Source organism: Crocuta crocuta, unplaced genomic scaffold (genome assembly GCF_008692635.1).
Source record: "Crocuta crocuta isolate KB4526 unplaced genomic scaffold, BGI_CrCroc_1.0 scaffold231, whole genome shotgun sequence".
Taxonomy (NCBI): Eukaryota; Metazoa; Chordata; class Mammalia; order Carnivora; family Hyaenidae; genus Crocuta; species Crocuta crocuta.
The window spans coordinates 2646303-2667007 of NW_027528357.1; the positions used below are offsets into that span (position 1 = coordinate 2646303).

Below are 20705 nucleotides of genomic sequence, written 5' to 3' on the forward strand. Positions count from 1 at the left end.
GTCAGCTTTCTTTCCTTCTCTTAAGGTTTCCATAGCAGTGATTTCAAGCCTCTTTTACTCTTCAAACCTTCAGTCCCACTGTCACTCAGCCCTGTACCTTCCTCACGCTTCTACCACATTCAGGCAGATCACCTAACTTCTTGCCTCATATGGAAAATTGAGAATACTACATGGGACAGCTTCAATTACCTGCTAACAAACCTGTGCATCATTTTATAAGGAAATAAATAAGCAAATAAAACCCAAAACACCTGACACTACTATTCTTATGGAAGGCATTTTAGTGTCACTGGGATTCAGTGCAACTAAATTCTGCTTATGATCTCATCTCATTGCTGAAGTAGTACAGCTACCAGTAGACCACACTGCACAGATATTAAATAGTATGTTGTAAAATCATGATTTATTTTTTAAAAACCTATGATTTCTCTGATTCATTTGCATAATACCTTGACTCATTTACATAATTCTTTACACCTTCTTGTTTTTAATAAAGTTTCTATTTTGGAATAATTTTAGGTTTCCAGGTAAGCTGCAAAGATATTACAGACACCTTCCTCATACTCTTCACCAAGCTTCCCCTAATGTTAACATTTTATAACAAATAGTATGATACATTTGTCAAAATTAAGAAAACAACATTGGTACATTACTATGTTTTTTCCCCCAATTTTTTCTCTTTTCTTTATTTAAATTTGAATCCACGTTAGTTAACACAGAGTGTAATAATGATTTCAGGAATAGAATTTAGTGATTCATCACTTACATATAACACCCAGTGCTCATCCCAAGTGCCCTCCTTCATGCCCATCACCCTTCTAGCCCATTTGCCCACCCAACACCTGCCAGCAATCCTCAGTTTGTTCTCTGTATTTAAGAGTCTTTTGGGGCTCCTGGATGGCTCAGTTGGTTAAGAATCTGACTTCAGCTCAGATCATGATCTCACGGTTCATGAGTTCAAGCCCTGCATCAGTCTCTGTGCTGACAGCTTGGAGCTTAGAGCCTGCTCCACATTCTGTGTCTCTCCCTCTCTGTCTCTGCCCCTCCCCAGCTTATTCTTTGTCTCTCTCGCTCTCAAAAATAAACACTAAAAAGAATCTCCTATGGTTTTACTCCCTTTGTTTTTATCTTATTTTTGCTTCCCTTCCTCTATGTTCATCTGTTTTATTTCTTAAATTCCACATATGAGTGAAATCATATGATATTTGTCTTTCTCTGACTGACTTACTTAGCTTAGCATAATCCAATCTAGTTCCATCCATGTTGCAAATGGCAAGATCTCATTCTTTTTTGATTGCCAAGTAATATTCCACTACATATATACCACATCTTCTTTATCCATTCTTCAGTAGATGGACATTTGGGCTCTTTCCATACTTTGGATATTGTCGATAGCACTGCTGTAAACAGTGGGGTGCATGTGCCCCTTTGAATCAGCATTTCTGTATCCTTCGGGTAAATCTCTAGTAGTGCAATTGCTGGATCATAGGGTAGATCTATTTTTAATTTTTTGAGGAACCTCTATACCGTTTTCCAGAGTGGCTGCCTCAGTTTGCGTTCCCACCAGTAGTACAAATGTGTTCCTTTTTCTCTGCATCCTCATCAACACTAGTTGTTGCCTGAGTTGTTAATGTTAGCCATTCTGACAGGGACACATTACTATTAATTAAGCTCTAGACTATTAGTATTTGATCTGTTTTTACACTTATGCCTATGTTGCTGTTCCAGGATCTGTTTCAGGGTATCACACTGCATTTAGTTATCACGTTTCCTCATGTGTGTTACAGTTGCTCAGTTTTTGTGTTTCATGACTAACTAAATCTGACCAGTTTTGAGTCCTGGTTAGTAGTTTTGTACAATGTTCCTTACTTTGGATTTATGTGTTGTTTTCCCCATGATTAGTACAATATTATTAACCTTGGTCAATTGATTAAGGTAGTGCTCACCATATTTCTATACTGGAAAGTATGATTTTCACTTTCCATATCCTATACCTTGTGTGTGAGTCACTAAGTCTAGCTCACACTCACGTGGAGTGGGTACTAAGTTCTATCTCCTAGAAGGAGAAGTATTTCTTGGAATTCTTAGGAAGGAAGATTTGTCTCTCTTCTTCTATTTATTCATTCAGTCATTTATTTATATTGATATGGACTCATTTGTATTTTATACTTTGGGTTGTAATAGATCACACTGATTGTTTTGTTGCTCAAATTGTTGAGGCTTTGGCCATTGGAAGCTCTTTTAGGTTGGCTTCTCTGTCCCTCTGAGATGCCTTTATCCTTTTGATTTTTGAGCACTTTCTTCCTTTATGCATGGATCCAAGCTCATCTCTCTTTTTCTTTGCCCCATCCCTATAATTAGCCATTTCTCTCAGGAGTCCCAGTTTCTTTTATTGGAGAATGGTATTTAGAAACCAAGATCTGCGTGCTGAGTATGCTTTGCTACTGGGGATCACTGTTCCTAGGCCCTCTAAGCTGACATAGGTAGGGAATACATATTATGTGTACGAACCTATACATTTACATATTTTTGTATATATTCATCAGTGCACACACACACAAACAATATGGACTGCATTATGTGCCCCCTCATTCATATGTTAAAGCCCTAACTTCCAATGTAATGGTATTTGTATTTGGAGATGGGGCCTTTGGGGGAGGTAATTAGGTTTAGAGGAATCATGAGAGGGAGACCATCATGATGGATTACTATACTTATAAGAAGAGACACCTGAGAGCTTGCTTGTTCTCTGTCTCTACCATATAAAGATTCAGTGAGAAAGTGGACACCTATAAGCTGAGATCTTTCAATATGACCCAAACATGCTGGCACTCTGGTTTCACATTTTTTTTTTTTAATATTTTTATTTATTTCTAGGAGAGAGAGAGAGAGAGAGAGAGCAGGGGAGGGTCAGAGAGAGAGGGAGTCACAGACTGAAACAGGCTCCAGGCTCCGAGCTGGCAGTCAGCACAGAGCCCGACGCGGGGCTCGAACCCATGAACCGCGAGATCATGACCTAAGCGAAAGTCGGACGCTTAACCGACTAAGCCACCCAGGCGCCCCTGATTTCACATTTCTAAGCTTCAGAACTGTGAGAAAACAAATTTCTGTTGTTTAAGCCACCTGATCTTTGGTATTTGGTTATGGCAGCCTGAGCAGATTAAGTAAATGAATATATACTAATGTCTTCAACATTAATCTAGTGCCACAGCATTCATTCTAGCTATATATTCTTTTTTCACTTGACAGACTGTAAGTATCTGGTATTTGTAGCTGTCATGGAGCTGTAGATATATCTTCCTGGAATAAACATTTACGCTGGATATGGGCTTTCTTACTGTGCACATAATGCTTCTACCAAAGTTACTATCCATGGACCTATAGAACGTCTTGCCCACTACAATGGTATTTTACAGAGCATTGCCTCTGATCAAGGAACTTACTTTACAGAAAATGAAATATGGCAAAAGACCAATACTAATGGAAGTTATTGGTTTTACCATAACCCCAATCATCTTGAAGCAGCTATCTTGATAGTACAGCAAAATGGCCTAATGTCTCAGCAATAGTGCCAGGTAGGAAGGAATACCTTATGTGATTGGAGAAACGTCTGCCAGGATGCTCTAAATCAGTGCTCAATATGTGGTGTTATTTCTTTCATAGCTAGGATTCCTAAGTCCAAAAAAGAAAGGTCAGAAATAGGCTCTATGCACTATTACCCGGAGTGATTTATTAGCAAATTTTTGCTTCTGTTCCCTATGACCTTAGGATCTCTTGCTCTAGAGGTCTTAGTTCCAAAGGAAGAATACTTCCATGAGGAGATGTAACATGGATTCCATTGAGCTAGAAGTTGATATGCCATGTGGTCACTTTGGGCTCTTCATGGTTCTAAGTTAACAACCAAAGAAGAGGGTTGCTATACAGGGCGGGATGATTCGTCTGAGAGGGAAGTTGGTTGCTACCACATATGGAGATAAGGAAGAGTATGTCAGGGATATAAGAGATTCCTTAGGGTGTCTCTCAGTTACTATATCCTATGATTAAAGTCAATGGGAAGCTACAACAATCCAATTCAGACATGATGGTAATGGCCTGGCCCCCTCAGGAATGAAGGCATGGGTCATCTTACTGGACAAAGAACGATGACCAGCTTAAGTGTTTGCTGATGCCAAAGGGAATACAGAATGGGTAACAGAAATAAGTAGTTATAAATACCAGCTACAGCCATGTGGCCGGTTGCAGAGATAAAGACTAATATTTACAAGTGTTTCTTCCTTACATTGTTATGTGTGTATATGCATATTAAGTACATTTTTTTGTTTTTCTTTCTTTTCATCCTTTTATCATCTAACATAAGATGCATTAATAATACTTAACTTTGGGGTGCATGGGTGGCTTAGTCGGCTGAGTGTCCCACTCTTCATTTGGCTCAGGCCATAATCTCATGGTTCATGAGACTGAGCCCCACATCAAGCCCTTGGAAGAATTCCCACTTGGGATTCTCTCTCTCCTCTCCCTCTCTGCCCCTTCCCCTGCTTGTGTACACATGCTCTCTCTCTTTCTCTAAATAAAAAGACTTTTAAAAAATATTGAAAAAATTAGAATTTACATCATAGCATTAAAATTATAGGATATCAAGAACAACGACCATCATCCAAAGACTTCCCATCCTCCTCTAGGGGAGGGGTTAGCATGCTTTCAGCTGTATGTGAGGTAATTGTATCACGATAGGTGGAAGTATGCCTTTCTAGTGATCTTTGTTTGGATATTAAGTATAGTTGAAGGAGATGTGTATGGGTGCTAAGCTGACACCAGGTGGGTTGTGGTGGTCCTTTTATGTGTCGATTAGCTAGGCTACATCACCCAGAAAACTAGTCAAACACTAATCTAGGAACTGCTGTGAAGGTATTTTGCAGATGTGATTAAAATCCAGAATATCTTAGGGAATTTGGGTGGGCCTGATTCAATTTTTTTAAAAGTTTTATTTTTTTATTAAAAAATGTTTTTAATGTTATATTTATTTCTGAGAGAGAGAAAGAGACAGCGTGAGCAGGGTAGGGTCAGAGAGAGGGAGACACAGAATCTGAAACAGGCTCCAGGCTCTGAACTGGCTGTCAGCACAGAGCCTGATGCAGGGCTTGAACCTACGAACCGCAAGATCATGACATGCACTGAAGTTGGACGTTTAACCGACTGAGCCACCCAGGCGCCCCTGAAAAGTTTTAAAGGCAGAGCTGAGGCTTCCCTGAAAAAGAAACCATCATTCCTGTGGACAGCAGCTTCAGCCTGTACCTGAGAGTTCGAAGCCTGAGCTTCCTGACAGCCTGCCTTGTGCACTTCAGACTTGCTTAGTGTAAGCCACTTCCTTGCAATATATCTCATAATATATATCTCCTACTGGTTCTGTTCTCTGGTTGACCCTGACTAATACAGTCCTTCACCATGTCACATGATGTAACAAAGAAAGATTCGCTTTCGATCAAATAGCCCAGAGCTCAGATTCAAGGTTAGAGGATTAAAGCTTGCACACACTGTTTACCAAAGGAGAAAATGCCAAATCGCAAAAGCAACACAGAAATCAATCCTCTTCACCACAGGAGCAAGGTGAAAAACAAATGAGTTGAGTTCAATATGAGATTTTCTCTGTAGGATTATCAAAAATTAGCCCCGTTTCATATGTAATAGCCAGTCCTTCTGAGACAGGCGTCTGCCCACAACAAACCATGGGCTAATCAAGATCACAACCATATCCTCAGACACTTTAGGATCAAAATGTATGCTCAGAAACACAGTCATTGTTTCTTTTCATCTGATCTTCAAACAAACCTCCAGTTACTCTATCTACCCAGGAAGTCCCTACATACATACTTCTACAAATAAAAGGATGCACTTGTTTTTAAACCTTTGTGTTTGTATGTGATTGTCCTTTGTGTATTCAATTGTCTTGAATCCAAAAATCAATTTTTTAACTATATCCAGATAGTTAGAAAAGCCATTTAAAGCTATTGCTAAGTAAAAATAAAAACCATTTATGGCAACAAAAAATTGTATATATATATTTTTTATTTTACAAATAGTTTATTGTCAAATTGGTTTCCATAAAGCTCCCAGTGCTCATCCCCACAAATGCCCTCCTCCATGCCATCTCCCCCCTCCCCCCCACATTCATCAGTCCTCAGTTTGTTTCTCAGCATTCAAGAGTCTCTCATGGTTTGCCTCTCTCCCTTTCCCCCACCATTTCCCCCCTTCTTCTCCCCCATGGTCCTCAGTAAAGTTCCTCCTAATCCTCCTATACGTGTAAACATATGATNAAAAATTGTATATATTTTTTAGAGACTACTCTTAGGACTTCTGAATACAAGAATAAAAAATTGACTTAATAATCACCGATCATAACCTTGCGGCCTCCACCCTTTTACAGTTATATAAAAGTCTTATATGCCTATGTGATGTTTTTGGTAAAATGTTTTAGGCTTTCACCCATTTTGTCTTAGCTCTTACTCCCTCCTGCCACTGCAAAATATCTTATGCAAATACTTCAGTTGTATAAATGGAACATGGCAATGTTTACCGATTCCTTTCAAAGAAAAAGCTTTCATACTTGTAGAAAAAAAAAAAGAATCAAGACTTAGACATATCAGTTAGGTCCAGAAACAGTCCTTTGGATACTACCAAAGATCTGATAGGACAATGAAAACTGAAGTTTTAGGCTTCAGACTAATCTGTATTTATTGGGGCTTGAAAAAGTGATGCTAAATAAAAGGTAGTTTTTAAAAGTTTATTTATTTATTTATTTATTTATTTATTTATTTATTTATTTATTTAGAGAATCCTAAGCAAGTTCCATGCTGTTAGCACAGAGCCTGATATGGGTCTTAATTTCACAAACTGTGAGATCATGACGTAAGCCAAAACCAAGAGTTGGACACTTAACTAACTGAGCCACTTAGGCACCCCTGATACTTTGTAACCAGCTGAACCTCCAAGACTACTGTTTTTCTCTATCTCCTGGGAAACAATGCAAGATGTTCAATATGCAAGATGTCACCCTTGTTCCATGTTGGGACAAGAACCCATATATTTTAGATTGGAAAGGATAGGCAATCACTGTCTAAACAGAAATCAAACTGCTCTTACTACAAATAAATCTTGGAATCAGGTTATCAAAGCAAGCTGACTCGAGTGGCAATGAAACTTCTAATTTCCCAATCCCATTAATGTAGTCTGGGGAGAAAATTACTTTTACAAAGATTTGTGTACATTTGTTAAAGTGAAGGGTAAAAACCACCACGACTCTATCCATTTGTGTGCAGCATATAAAATGTAAATGATTATATAATTTATTATCCAGCTTCTTGTATTTAACCAGTGGTAGCAGCAATACTCTTCAGGAAATTAGTCTAATTTCTATAGATGATTCTCTCTATCCCCTACTCCATATGCCTATAAATCAGACCCTAGGAAAAGGATACACAGCCAACTAATTTAACATCCTGAGAATCTATGAATTGTCATTTTAGAAAATATTTATCCCACAAACGCACAACATATTAAGATGACAAATATAGTTAAAAAATATTTAGAATCAATAACATGTAGATATTACCCATGAAGAAGCTAATTCTAAGGACATGCTATGTCACATACAAGGGGACAAAAGATTTATCTTTTCCTATTTGAATGCCATCAATATGCAAAGTAACACAGCATTTGTACAGATGATAGCTTAGGAGAACCTTAAGTAGCCTTATGTTTCAGTCTATTAGTTATTTAAAAATCAGTGTTTGTAGCAAGGGATGTGCCCTACTATGGAATGTAAGAATGAAGCTTTGCTCTTGAAGACCAAACAAGGTCACGTTCAGGTTTGGACAGAAGAGGCACCAGACTGGTGAAATGCTGCCATCTTCTTTATTGGTTAAAATGAAGAAAATAGAAAAGTTGATTCCATAAATTATATTTATCACCAATTTACCTTTTCAAAATTGTTGGTTATATGCGACTTTCAAAAATCAAATGATCATTCACCAGGACAAAGCTCTCATAAAAAGGATCTGAATATTTGCTACTACTTGTCGTGGTATTGCATCTGTTATGAAAACAGAATGGGATGTCATGTTGGAGAATTAAGTTTAAAAAAGCAATTATCAACTAGAGGAAGGGGCATGTGGGCAAAAAAAAAAATCTTGAGGAGAAAGAGAAAAAGGCTGACATGGTCTAAAAGCATGTGACACTTTGTAACATTTCTTTTGTTCTTAGCTGCATTTAATTTATTTTGAATATGGAACAATATCAAAAATAGAGGGAAAATTTAAAAGCTATAGTAATTTTTATAGTATACCAGTTTATAGTATACCATAAATCCACCCATTTACAATAATTCTTAGTGAGTTTAGACTTGTGCAACCATCACCACAATCTAATTTTAGAATAATTCTAACACCCCCCCCAAAGGAACCTGGTGCTCATTTGTAGTCGCTTCTCATTCCCCTCTCCCTACACTTAACAATGACTAATTCATTTATGAACATTTCATACAAGTGGAAAATATAATTCATGGTCTTTTGTGAGACCTTTCATTTAGCTTTTTTTCCAGGTTCATCCATATCATAGCATGCATTAGTACTTTGTCTCTTCTTATTGCCAAATATTCCATTCTATGGATGGATATATGATGTTCTGCTTATCCATTCATCAGTTGCTAGACATTTGGGTTGTGTGTCCACTTTTTGGCTGGTACGAATAATACTGCTGTGAGTTTTCACACAGAAGTCTTGTTGTAGATGAATGTTGCCTAGGAGTAGAATTTCTATGTTTAAGTGATGATTTTTATATTTTACAAAAAGGTAAATGATTAAAAGACTGAAATGTGGGTCTAGAAGAAAGTACTAAAAGGAAGCATTTTTTTTTTTTTAATTATGGCTCAAAAGGATTTGAGAGATGAGAGGAAAATTACTGTCCAATCCCTGAAATTTTCTCTATTATTGAAGCTGTGTGACATTCAATTAAAAGCAAACATTTTTTTCATTTTAGTTTAGTTATGCTTTATAATGGGATGTCTCTGAGCCCAAGTCTGCAATTTTACTGATGACTTCTAACGTATCTATGATAGACAGCAGAGATCCCCACCCATGTACATCAGTCAGGGTATTAAAGAACTTTGAAACAGACATTGGAGAAATGTTCTCTTTTTACATGAACAATTTTTAGGCCAAAAGGTTGTGAGTTTAAAAGAGGAAGGGAATGAAGTTAGAAGACAGGGGTAGATAATCAGAAGAGGAATTGCTGTATCAATTATCACTGATATTTAAAAATGACTGTAAAATGATATTGCCAAATTAACCATCAACATGGTTCTAGCAATCTGCATCCATAACAGGAGTGCATTAAAATGCTTGTTTCTGCACACTCTTGTTAACTTTTGATAATAAATTATTAACTCTTTCAATTCTGCCTGTTCATTAATTTAAAAAGTGGTATCTTTTTTGTTGCTTTTAATTCGTATTATCCCAAGATTAGTTGTGAGATTTTATATATGTATTGACTGCCTGTGTTTACTTCTGAGAGTTGCATCTTAGGGTAGTTTACCTGATCAATTTGAGTGATTTTTTTTCTATTCTGGATATAATACTTCTTATTCATCACCTTTTGATGACTTGTATTAAACCTTCCCCTGAGATTATTCCAAGTATCTCTTTCCTCCTCCCAGATACTGTCTTTACTGTCATCTTTTGTAGTAGATGATCTCACTTCATACTTTACTGAGAAGATTGAGATTTAAAAAAAAATTCATTGCACCAATATTTTATGAGCACATACTATAGGCTGAATATACAATATTCAAACATATGGAAGATATAATATAATAATCATATATAAGAAGACAGTTGTGATCCTTGCCCTCATGAAGCTTAACGTTGGGTGCTGGCAAATGGGACTTTGGAATACTGGAATAGGGAACAATGAGAGACACATGCTTTACATAAGATGACCAGAAAAGTACCTTCTTAGGAGATAAAAGTTAAGCTCTCATCTAAAAAGTTAACACAAGGAAGAAGAGAATTAAGAGTGCTAAAAACAGATATAGGTATTATGCAGCATGTACTAGAAACTGAAAGAAGACCAAGGCCAATGAAGTTGGAACATAGAAATCAAGGAAGAAAGTGCAAAGTCAAGAGAGAAAAGCATAAAGGCCACGGTAAGAAGTTTAAATTTTAAGTAAGGGTCACTAACTGTTTAAGAAGGAGAGTGGTATAAATGAGCTAACCAGAAGCCAGATTATATAGAATGTTCTAAGATAGCCAAGGAATTGAGATTTCATTCTATATGCATCAAGGAGTCTTTGAAGAATTTGAGGCCAGGGAGTAATAGACTGCTATTTTTGAATGATCTTTCCATCTGCTACAGAAAATAAACTGTATGAGGGTAACAACAAAACTCTCTACAGAAGCCCAGGCTTGTACTGTGGTGGGAGGAGTACATACATTTTGGAGATAGAATGGAAATAAAAGAATATGCTTACAGATTGCTTGGGAGGGGAGACAGAAGGAAGGAGAGAAGTGAAGGATATTTTTTGACTTTAGTAGCTACTATTTATTAAAACAAAATCTAGGACAGGGTGAATGTGGGGTAGGGGGATTGGAAAAGGGAAATAAGATTTCTGTTTTGGCTTTGTTATCTGTGAGATGTCTATCAGACAGCTTAGTGGAAGTCCTGTATACCCAGGATCCATGGGTTTAATGATGGGGGATGAGGGGAGAAGGTCAGGCCTGTAGAAACAAATTTGGGAGTCATCAGCATATAGAGGATATTTAAAGCTAAGGACCTAGATAAGGTCACATAGGGAGAATGTGTAGAAAAAAGAAACGGGGCGGGTGCAGGTACAAGCAGAGAAAGAGAAGCCTGTAACAAATAAGTGAGAAGTTGACCAGTGATAGAAATTGATTTCCCTATCTTTTCTAGGACTGTGTTCCATCAATTATTCATTTCTTGCAATCTTTTCTTTCACCAGCCACCTCCCAGGATTATAAAAATTTTAGGTCATTCCTTTCCTCAATATTATACTCTCTCAACCAAATTTCTTTCCAAGGTTCCATTTCTGCTTTTCTTCTTTTGTTTCCATGAACCACACCAGCTTGCTTCTTTGACAACTTTTCACATTGCCACTCTTGTTTTTTTTCAGGTTCTCACATCTAGGCATTTTCTAAGGTTATGTTTACATTTCTCTGAACTTTTTCTCAGAAATTAATAACCATTCCCACAGGGGCAACACCAATCTAGATGACTCCTAAGTCTAAACCTCTAACTTCAATTTCCCTTAGGAGAATTAGATGCAAATTTCTACTTATACACTAGGTAAGCTTAGCTTAGAAATCCAATCTGTTTAATAATTAGAGAAAATAATGTTAGAGATGGAAGAAATCCAGTAAAGATCTAGTTGAACTCTCTCATTCAAAGGCAAGGAGATGGAGGAGCAGAGCATTATTTTTAAAGTCACATGGTTAATTATTGGAAAGACTAAAACCTGGTATTCTTTTATTTCTTTAAAATTTTTTTTTCTTAATGTTTTATTTTTGAGAGAGAGATAGAGACAGTGTGAACAGGGGAGGGTCACAGAGAGAGGGAGTCACAGAATCCAAAGACAGGCTCTAGGCTCTGAGCTAGCTGTCAGCACAGAGCCTGATGAACCCATGAACCATGAGATCATGACCTGAGCTGAAGTCAGATGCTTAAGTGACTGAGCCACCCAGGTGCCCCTAAAATCTGGTATTCTTGGCCCTCATTCCAATGGTCTTTAAAATTAATCATCTTTATCACAAATCCGTTCTTTTTCTTGACTTTTTTATTGTTTGAATCACACAGGTCCAAAACCTTTGGCCTGATATTTAATCTCTTTCATAATCTAACCTAGTTTACAAATTTAATCTTTAGTTTCATTTTCCCTTACTCTTCTGGTAAAACTAAAACATACTACTGAGCCCTCACTTACTGTGTGCTTTTCTTCCTTTACTCAGACCCTCCAAGTCTTCACCCACCTGAAACACATGCACACATCCATAGATACCCCTAACCTATTAAAATTCTGCCTTATGTTTTATAACTTATTTCAAATATTACTACTTCCAAAAACCTTTTCTTAATCTCTTTCTATTTCTTTTGTACCCCTTATATTATCTAATGGATGATAAATATTGGTATATTTGTCTTACTCTCCTATTACAAGTACCTGATGGTAGGGGGATTCTGTATATTTCCTATAGTACTTAGCATGCCAGTTTATTAAAAATAATAATAGATGTTTAATAAAAAATTATTGCTCAATATTACGTAAAAATACAAAAATGGTCAGATTTTTAGAAATCTACATAATTATAGAACCAATGTTAGTTTATAAGGGTCATCTTTGCATAGCCAACAAAAAAGACATCAAAGTAACTAAAAAACAAACCAGAGAACCTATAAGCAATCAGAGTTCTTGTGACTTCTTGAGTCATTATCATCTTTCATGTGATAATTATCTTCCAATGGTTTGGCTCAGCTGTGCCCTACTATTTGCTCTTATTTGTCATTAAGGTTTCACATATTATTTATTTTCATTCTATAGCATTTATGCAAGAGGCAGCAATGTAAGCTCCCTTGCCTGTGATTCTTCCCACAGATAATAGAAAATAAATTGCAATTAGATTTTGGTAATTGTATATAATTAACTCAAAATGAGTTGTTAATTATAAAAAAGATGTTTTTCACTTCCTCATTATCTCATTTATTTTACTTCCAAATTCTTAATGCCTCACTTGAGTAAGTTTAATATTTTAAATACACATTTTTAATACTAAGATAATTTAAATTTCCAAATAAACAAAATTTAGCTTAAAATTAAATTTTACCTAGGGAGTTCTACTGGCAAAAATCAAAGACCCTGCAAGGTAGAAAGAAGGTCATTTCCCACAACAATTCTTGACTATATTTTTTGAAATCAACAGACGCTTTTGTTTAAATAATTCTTGGAAGGCTGTTCAAGCTATATGTACTCTCCCTTGACTCATCTCTCCCTCTTTCTGGGGTTAGAGGAGATAATATTATTTTCATAGCCAACTGAATCAAAGAGACAGATTAAACTCATCACCTTTACTTCTCTGAATCTCACATTAGATTAAATAATTTAAACACTACTGAGTAAGAATTCTTGGCTTTCCAAAGGCTGTCAGACTTTCCAGGCAGTTGCCAAAGTTTATTCAAACTTGTACAATGTAGATTAACATTTTAAAAGGTCTACGGTATTATAAAAGGCATATTGGGCATATTTTTTGGAAACAGTGTATAGTCTTACCTTATTTTTTGTCATAATTGTAATGTGGGGCATGCACGCCCAGATGCACCTAAACTTTAAAAGTACATCCATCTCTTAGACTGGAACACTAGTTTGTAAAGGATTCACTACCCTTCCCTGAACAGCAGTGATGCAAACTTTCATAAATTACAAGCAGGAGTATGAATTGCTACAATCTTTTAGAAAAGAAAATTGGCAGGGACTCATATAATTTAGAACTATAAATTACATCCAAATACTTTTATGTAAAAATAGCCTTGGACTTACATATTTTGGGGAGTTTATTCTTGAAATATGCAAGTACTAGAACATAAGAATATAAGTACAGTCTTGCTTATTGTAACCTTGTGCATAGTAAAGAACTTGAAACAACCTGAATGTCCAACAACAAAAGTGCTAGACAAGTTGCTGTCTATACAGAAACCACAGAATATTATGCCTTAATAAAAAACAAGTTAGTATTTGTATTAGTTTTCTATTGCTGCTATAATGAATTATCACAAATTTAGTGGCTTTGACAACACAAGGGTATTATTCTGTAGTTCTGTAGGTCAGGATTCTGACACATGTCTCACTGGGCTAACACTGAGGTATAGGTAGGGCTATGTTCCTTTCTGGAGGCTCTAGGGGAGAATGTTTCCTTGCTCATTTGTGTTTTTGGCAGAATTAATTTCCTGGCAGTTGGAGGACTGAGGCCCCCATTACTTTGCTGGCTTTCAGCTGAGGACTGTCCTATGTTTCTAGAAGCTACCTACATTCCTTGGCTTGTGACCTCCTTCTTCCATCTTTAAAGCTAGCAATGACAGGTGAAGTTACTCTTTTTTTTAAGTTAGAAAAAATGTTTTTAAATGTTTTATTTATTTCTGAGAGAGAGAGAGAGCGTGAGCAGGAGAGGGTCAGAGAGAGGGATACAGAATCTGAAGGAGGATCCAGGCTCTGAGCTAGCTGTCAGCACAGAGCCGGACGCAGGGCTTAAACCCATGAACTGTGAGATCATGACCTGAGCTGAAGTTGGACGCTTAACTGACTGAGCAACCCAGGTGCCCCCAGGTGAAGTTACTCTTATGTTTGGAATCTCTTCTCCTTCCATCCCATCTCTCTGACCCAGAAAGAAAATATTCTCCACTTTTTAGGACTTGTGATCAGACTTGGCACACCCACATAATCCGGGATAATCTCCCCATTTCAAAGTCTGTTCCCTTGAGCATATCTGCAAAGTCCTATTGCCATGTTAGGTAACATACTGAGAGTTTCCAGGGATTAGAGTCGTCTCCAAACACAGACATCTGTGGAGGGCAATTATTCTGCTTACTACAATTCTATATCTAAAAATCTAATAGGTAACCATTAAGTACTGTTGAGTGTGTTTGGGGGGTAATTAAGAGTCTCATGCTCTACCAACTAAGCTAGCCGGGCACTCTTCAGGAGTAATTAACAAGTAATGTGTTCAGTTTTATATCAAATGTTTATTGATGTTATATATAGATATGGATACATCTATCTATATCTATCTATAGGTAGATAGATAGATAGATATAGATACATGGATATAGATAGGCATAAAGAAAGGTATAGAAGGCTACACATCAGCGTGCTAACTGACACTAATTCAACCGGGATAGTCAGGATAGGGAACACAGTAAGGAATAAGAGAGGACTGATTTTTTTCTTGATGTTTCCTTGGATGTTTTACTTTTTATGAGAAAAAATGTTTTCCTTTTGAAATTTAGCAAAGTATAACTAAAAATAAACTGGAATATGACACATTGGACCAGATGGACATAACAGATATATTTAGAACACTGCATCCCAAAACAGCAGAATTCACATTTTTTTCAAGTGAAAATGGAACATTCTCCAGAATAGATAATGTTACACCAAAAAACACATCTCAATAAATTAAAAAAATTGAAATCAGATTGCATCTTTTCTGACCATAAATAAAAATGAAACTAAAAATCAGTCACAAGAAAAAACTGGGAAAGAACAAAAAAACAAACACATGGAGGGAAAATAACATGCTACGAAACAATGAATGGGTCAACCAGGATATCAATAGGAAATCAAAAATTACATGGAGACAAATGAAAATGAAAACACAACAGTCCAAAGGCTTTGGGATGCAGCTAAAGCTTTGCTAAGAGGGAATTTTGTAGCAATTATGATCAACCTCAAGAAACAAGAAAACTCTCACATAAACAACCTAATCTTACACCTTTGGAACCAGAAAAATCAGAATAAATGAAATCCAAAGCCAGTAGGAGGAAGGAAATCGTAAAGCTAGAACAGAAAAATAAAATAGAGGCTAAAGAAACAACAGAACAGATGAATAAAACCAGGAGCTAGTTCTTTGAAAAGTTAAACAAAATTCATAAGCCTTTAGTCAGAATTATCAAGAAAAAAACCTAAGACTCAAATAAATAAAATCAGAAATGAAAGAGAAGTAACAACCAACACCACAAAAATATAAAAAATTATAAAAGAATATTATGAAAAATTATGTGCCAACAAATTGGACGATCTAAAAGAAAGAAATTCCTAGAAACATATAACCTTTCAAAACTGAATCAGAAAGAAACAGAAAAATTTAATAGACTGATTACTAGCAATGAAATTGAATCAGTAATCAAAAAATTCCCAAAAAACAAAACGCCAGGACTAGATGGCTTCATAGATGAATTCTATCTAACATTTAAGGAGTTAATACCTATTGTTCTCCAAACAATAGAAGGGAAGGAAAGCTTCCAAGTTCATTCTATGAGGGCAGCATTACCCCCATACCAAAACCAGATAAAGATACTACAAGAAACCAACTCACCGACAGCCAAAAGCCAAAAACCAAAACCAAACCCCCATAACTACAGGCCATTATCTCTGATAAACTTAGATGCAAAAATCCTCAACAAAATATTAGCAAACCGAATCCAACAGTACATTTAAAAAAATCATCCACCATTATCAAGTATGATTTATTCCAGGGATGCAAGGTGGTTCAATATGCACAAATCAATCAACATAATACATCACATTACTATGAGAAAGAATAAAAACCATATAATCATCTTATTAAAAGGATCACTATCCAAAATATATAGAGAACTTATAGAACCCAATACCAAAAAAACAAATAATCTGATTAAAAATTGGACTAGAGAACCTGAATAGAAATTTTTCAAAAGAAGACATACAGGTGGCCAACAGACACATAAAATGATGTTCAAGAACACTAACCATCAGTGAAATGGAAATCAAAACCACAATGAGATATCACCTTACACCTGTCATAATGGCTAATATTAAAAACACAAGAAATAACAAGTATTGGCTAAGTGGAGAAAAAGGAACCCTCATGCACCATTGGTGGGAATGCAAATTGGTGCAGTCACTGTAGAAAACAGTATTTAATATTTCAAAATATTAAAAATAGAATTACAATATGATCTAGTAATTCTACTACTGGGCATTTACCCAAAGAAAACAAAAACACCTATTCAAAAAGACACATGCACGCCTGTGTTTACTGCAGCATTATTTACAAGAGCCAAGATACAGAAGCAACCCAAGTGTCCATCTATAGATGAATGGAAAAGGAGATGTGGTATATAAACACAATGGAATATTACTTGGCCATAAGAAAAGAATAAAATCTTGGCATTTGCAACAGCATGGATGGATCTAGAGAGTATCATGCTGAGGGAAATAAGTCAGGCAGAGAAAGAAATACCATATGATTTCACTAATATGTGGAACTTAAGAAACAAAACAAATGAAAAGAAAAAATAAGTAAATAAACTCCCAAACAGACTCTGAAGTATAGAGAATAAACAGAGGGTTACCAGAAGGGAGCTAGGTGGGAGGATGGGTGAAATAGGTGACAGGGATTAAGAGTACGCTTATATTTTTTAAAATTCTTTTAAATGTTTTTTTAAAAATTCATTTCTGAAAGAGAGAGAATGAGACAGTGTGAGCAAGGGAGGGGCAGAGAGAGGGAGACACAGAATCTGAAACAGTCTCCAGGCTCTGAGCTAGCTGTCAGCACAGAGCCTGACGCAGGGCCCAAACGCACAAACCTTGAGATCATGACCTGAGCTGAAGTCGGAGGCTTAACTGACTGAGCCACTCAGGCACTCCAAGAATATGCTTATCTTGACAAGTACTGAGTATTGTACAGAATTTTTGAATCACTATACTGTATACCTGAAACTAATATAAGGAGCACAGAGGCACTGAGAGTTCTCAATTTCTTTTTTAATGGCTTTCAGCTGAAGGTTGGTCTTAAAGACCCAGAGGACAGAATCTGAGCTGACCAAAGCACCTGAAAAGGGAAAAATCCCAGAGAGGGCAGCGAGAGAGAGTGAAAGCCTCAGATTCTGCGTCATAACCCTGCCAGTTCGGGCTGACCACTGAACTACAAGTGAATGAGGCAGACTCAAGCATCCATCCCAGTTAAAGTTAAAAAAACTCAGCAGTGATTTTCACTGTTACACAAGGGAGATAGAGCTTGGAATTTGAATTCAGTCAAGTTAACTGCTTGCTAAACACAAAAAAATGAACATTGTATAGAGGACTATACAATTGAATTCTAGAGTCATTCACAATACCGGGAAACAATAAAAAAACTGCGAAATGTATAAAGGAAAACATGACCAATACTCAAGATTAAAGCTGATCAATGGAGACAAGCCCCAACATGATCCAGGTGTTAGAGACAAGCATTTTAAAGGAAAAATATGTTTGTAATGAATAAAATAGGAAATTTCAACAGAGAAATAGAAGTTTTAACAAAGATACAAATGGAAATTCTAAAACTGAAAAATCCAATATCTAATTTAAAAAAATCATTCTATGGGCTTAACAGCAGATTGGAAATAACAGAAGAGTTGATGAACTTGAGAACAGATCAATGGAAATTATCCACGATGAAGAATAAAGGAAAAAAAGATTCTAAAAGTTAGCAGAGAGTCAGGGACTTCAGTAAAGATCTAATATACCTGTGAATGAAATCCAGAAGGAACGAAGTAAGAGAATAGGTAAAAAAAATTTTTTTGAACAAATAATGGCCCCAAATTCTTCAAATTTCATGAAAAGAGAATTCTCAAACATAGCTTTATGGAGAAAACTGATTTAACTTTTATGGAAATCAACTGGGCCATGTGAATCAAGAATCTTAAAAGTACTGATATGAACTTTGAGTTTGTAGTTCCATTTATAGGAATCCATACCAAAGACATAGGTAAAAATAAAAACTTATTCTATAAATATTCTTTAAGGAATAATTTATAACAGCAAAATCTTATATTATTCAATAGTAGGCTAATAGATAAATATTGAGCAATACTTGCCATACAATAAATATTTGTTGAATGAATTAACATTAACTTTTCATAAAATAAATTATGACATCAGAAAATACGTTACAGTGAAAAAAGCAAAAATTAAAATTCTGCATAAATATAATCTCTATTACTCAAAACAGAATATATTATTATAAAAAAGATAGAAAGAGGCAGAGGCTCAAAGTATCATCTCTGAATGGTAGGATCATGAATGATTTTTAGTCTTTATACTTTTCTATATTTTTAAAAATTTTATGAGAATGTATTTATTCATATTATCAGAAAACTGGACTTACATAAAGCTGTAAAAATATACTAAACATATGCTTAATATCTGTGTCTTAGTATCTATATCCTACATGTTCTTGCTTTCACCCACCCATAACTCAGGTTTACCTTGGTCCAGAGTCTTCCCCATTCATATGCAGATTGAGTCCTTGGGGTTTAGTAAACTCTTTAGCAGCAATGAGTTCTCTTGTCTTAAATACAGCTTGATTTCTTAACCTGAAAAAAAATTTAGAGACTTTCTAATCCTGTGGAACCTAAGTAACTGAATGGTAACTCTTGGAAGACCATATGCTTTCAGCTAGACCTCAAACAATTGTTTTCAAATTAAAACTTGATCTGTCGGAGTGCCTGGGTGGCTCAGTTGAGCATCTGACTGTGGCTCAGGTCATGAGTTTGAGCTCTGTGCTGACAGCTCAGAGCCTGGAGCCTGCTTGGGATTCTGTGTTTTCTCTCTCTCTGTCCCTCCTCCACTCATGCTCTGTCTCTGCGTCTTTCAAAAATAAAATAAAACATTAAAAAAAACCCCTCAATCTGTCAAAATAAATGGGCACTTCCTAAGTAAATATGATGTAAATAAAAGAAACACAAATCAGTTTTACAGGAACTTAAATTTTCTTATTTACAGAGGAGTTGGAGAAGACTGAGTTGGTCAGAAGATCATTTAAAACCCTAACATTACAGATTCTTTAGGAGTACTTTAACTTTCTTTGTTAGAAATTTCAAGTTTCTTTCTATTCATTCCCAAGCAAGTGTATTTTGATTATCGGAGTCTTAATGGGAATTCTAGTAACACTAGAAGGCAAATATTTCTCATATTGCCAATTCAAAGAGCTGGGGCTATGTCTCACTGAGCAACCTGTTTCTTAAGATCACAGAAACTGGAAGAAATTCTATCTAGTAATGGTAACTAGCCCCATCCTCCATGTGCTTAGGAGAGAAGGCAGCTAAAGAAATTAGTATGTTCTACCAGAATCTGGATGACAATTAACCACTGGCACCTTTTCTACCCATATATGACCCTTTTCTACCCATTTTCTAAGTTTTTTAGAATAATTCTCTGGTTCATTTTTAGAAATGAAATCTGTAGAAGTATATTCTTTAACTATGAAATAAAACCATGAAGAGGTGAAAATATTATTAAAATGACATTATAATTTCCATCATTGTTAAAGACATTCCTATAACTGCAACTAATTATGCACAGTAATAAACAAAGAAAAATATGTAGGGGCTCCTGGATGGCTCAGTTGGCTAAATGTCCAACTCTTGGTTTTAGCTCAGGTTATGATCTCAGTTTGTGAGACTGAGCCCCACCTGGGGCTCTGAGCTGACAGCATGGAGACTGCTTGGGATTCTCTCTCTCTCTCCCACTCTCTCTGTCCCTCTCACACTCTCTGTCTCAAAAATAAATAAACACTGACCAAAAAAAAAGTAGATTAGTTACCCTCTAGGAACTTAGAATTTTATAATAATATTTTGTAGTAACACATAGGTAGGTAGGTAAATGCAGAAGGCAGAGAAGCTATACTCCTATCAGACAAAGTAGACAAATCAAAAATTATAAAAAGAGACAAAGAAAATCACTACATAATAATAAAAGGGTTGATTCATCAAGATATTAGCAAAAAAAAAAAAAGAGATGATATTAGCAATTATAAATATATGTGTACCTAAGGCCAACAGCACCTAAATTTATTAAGCAAACACTAACATATATGAAGGGAGAAACAGACAACTCAATAACAGCAGATTGC

General features: G+C 35.9%; 1 protein-coding gene across 6 annotated transcripts in view; it reads right to left on the reverse strand.

The window, feature by feature from the left end:
- KIAA1328 (KIAA1328 ortholog) overlaps positions 1-20705 on the reverse strand; it is a 334223-nt gene that overhangs the window by 94614 nt on the left and 218904 nt on the right. For 5 of the 6 annotated variants that reach the window (XM_077753785.1, XM_077753788.1, XM_077753789.1 and 2 more), the window contains one exon: positions 19060-19167. The exons of the other annotated variant lie outside the window; for it this stretch is intronic. In XM_077753785.1, coding sequence (XP_077609911.1) covers positions 19060-19167 — 108 coding nt within the window. The remainder of the gene's footprint in view (positions 1-19059; positions 19168-20705) is intronic. 6 annotated transcript variants of the gene reach the window in all.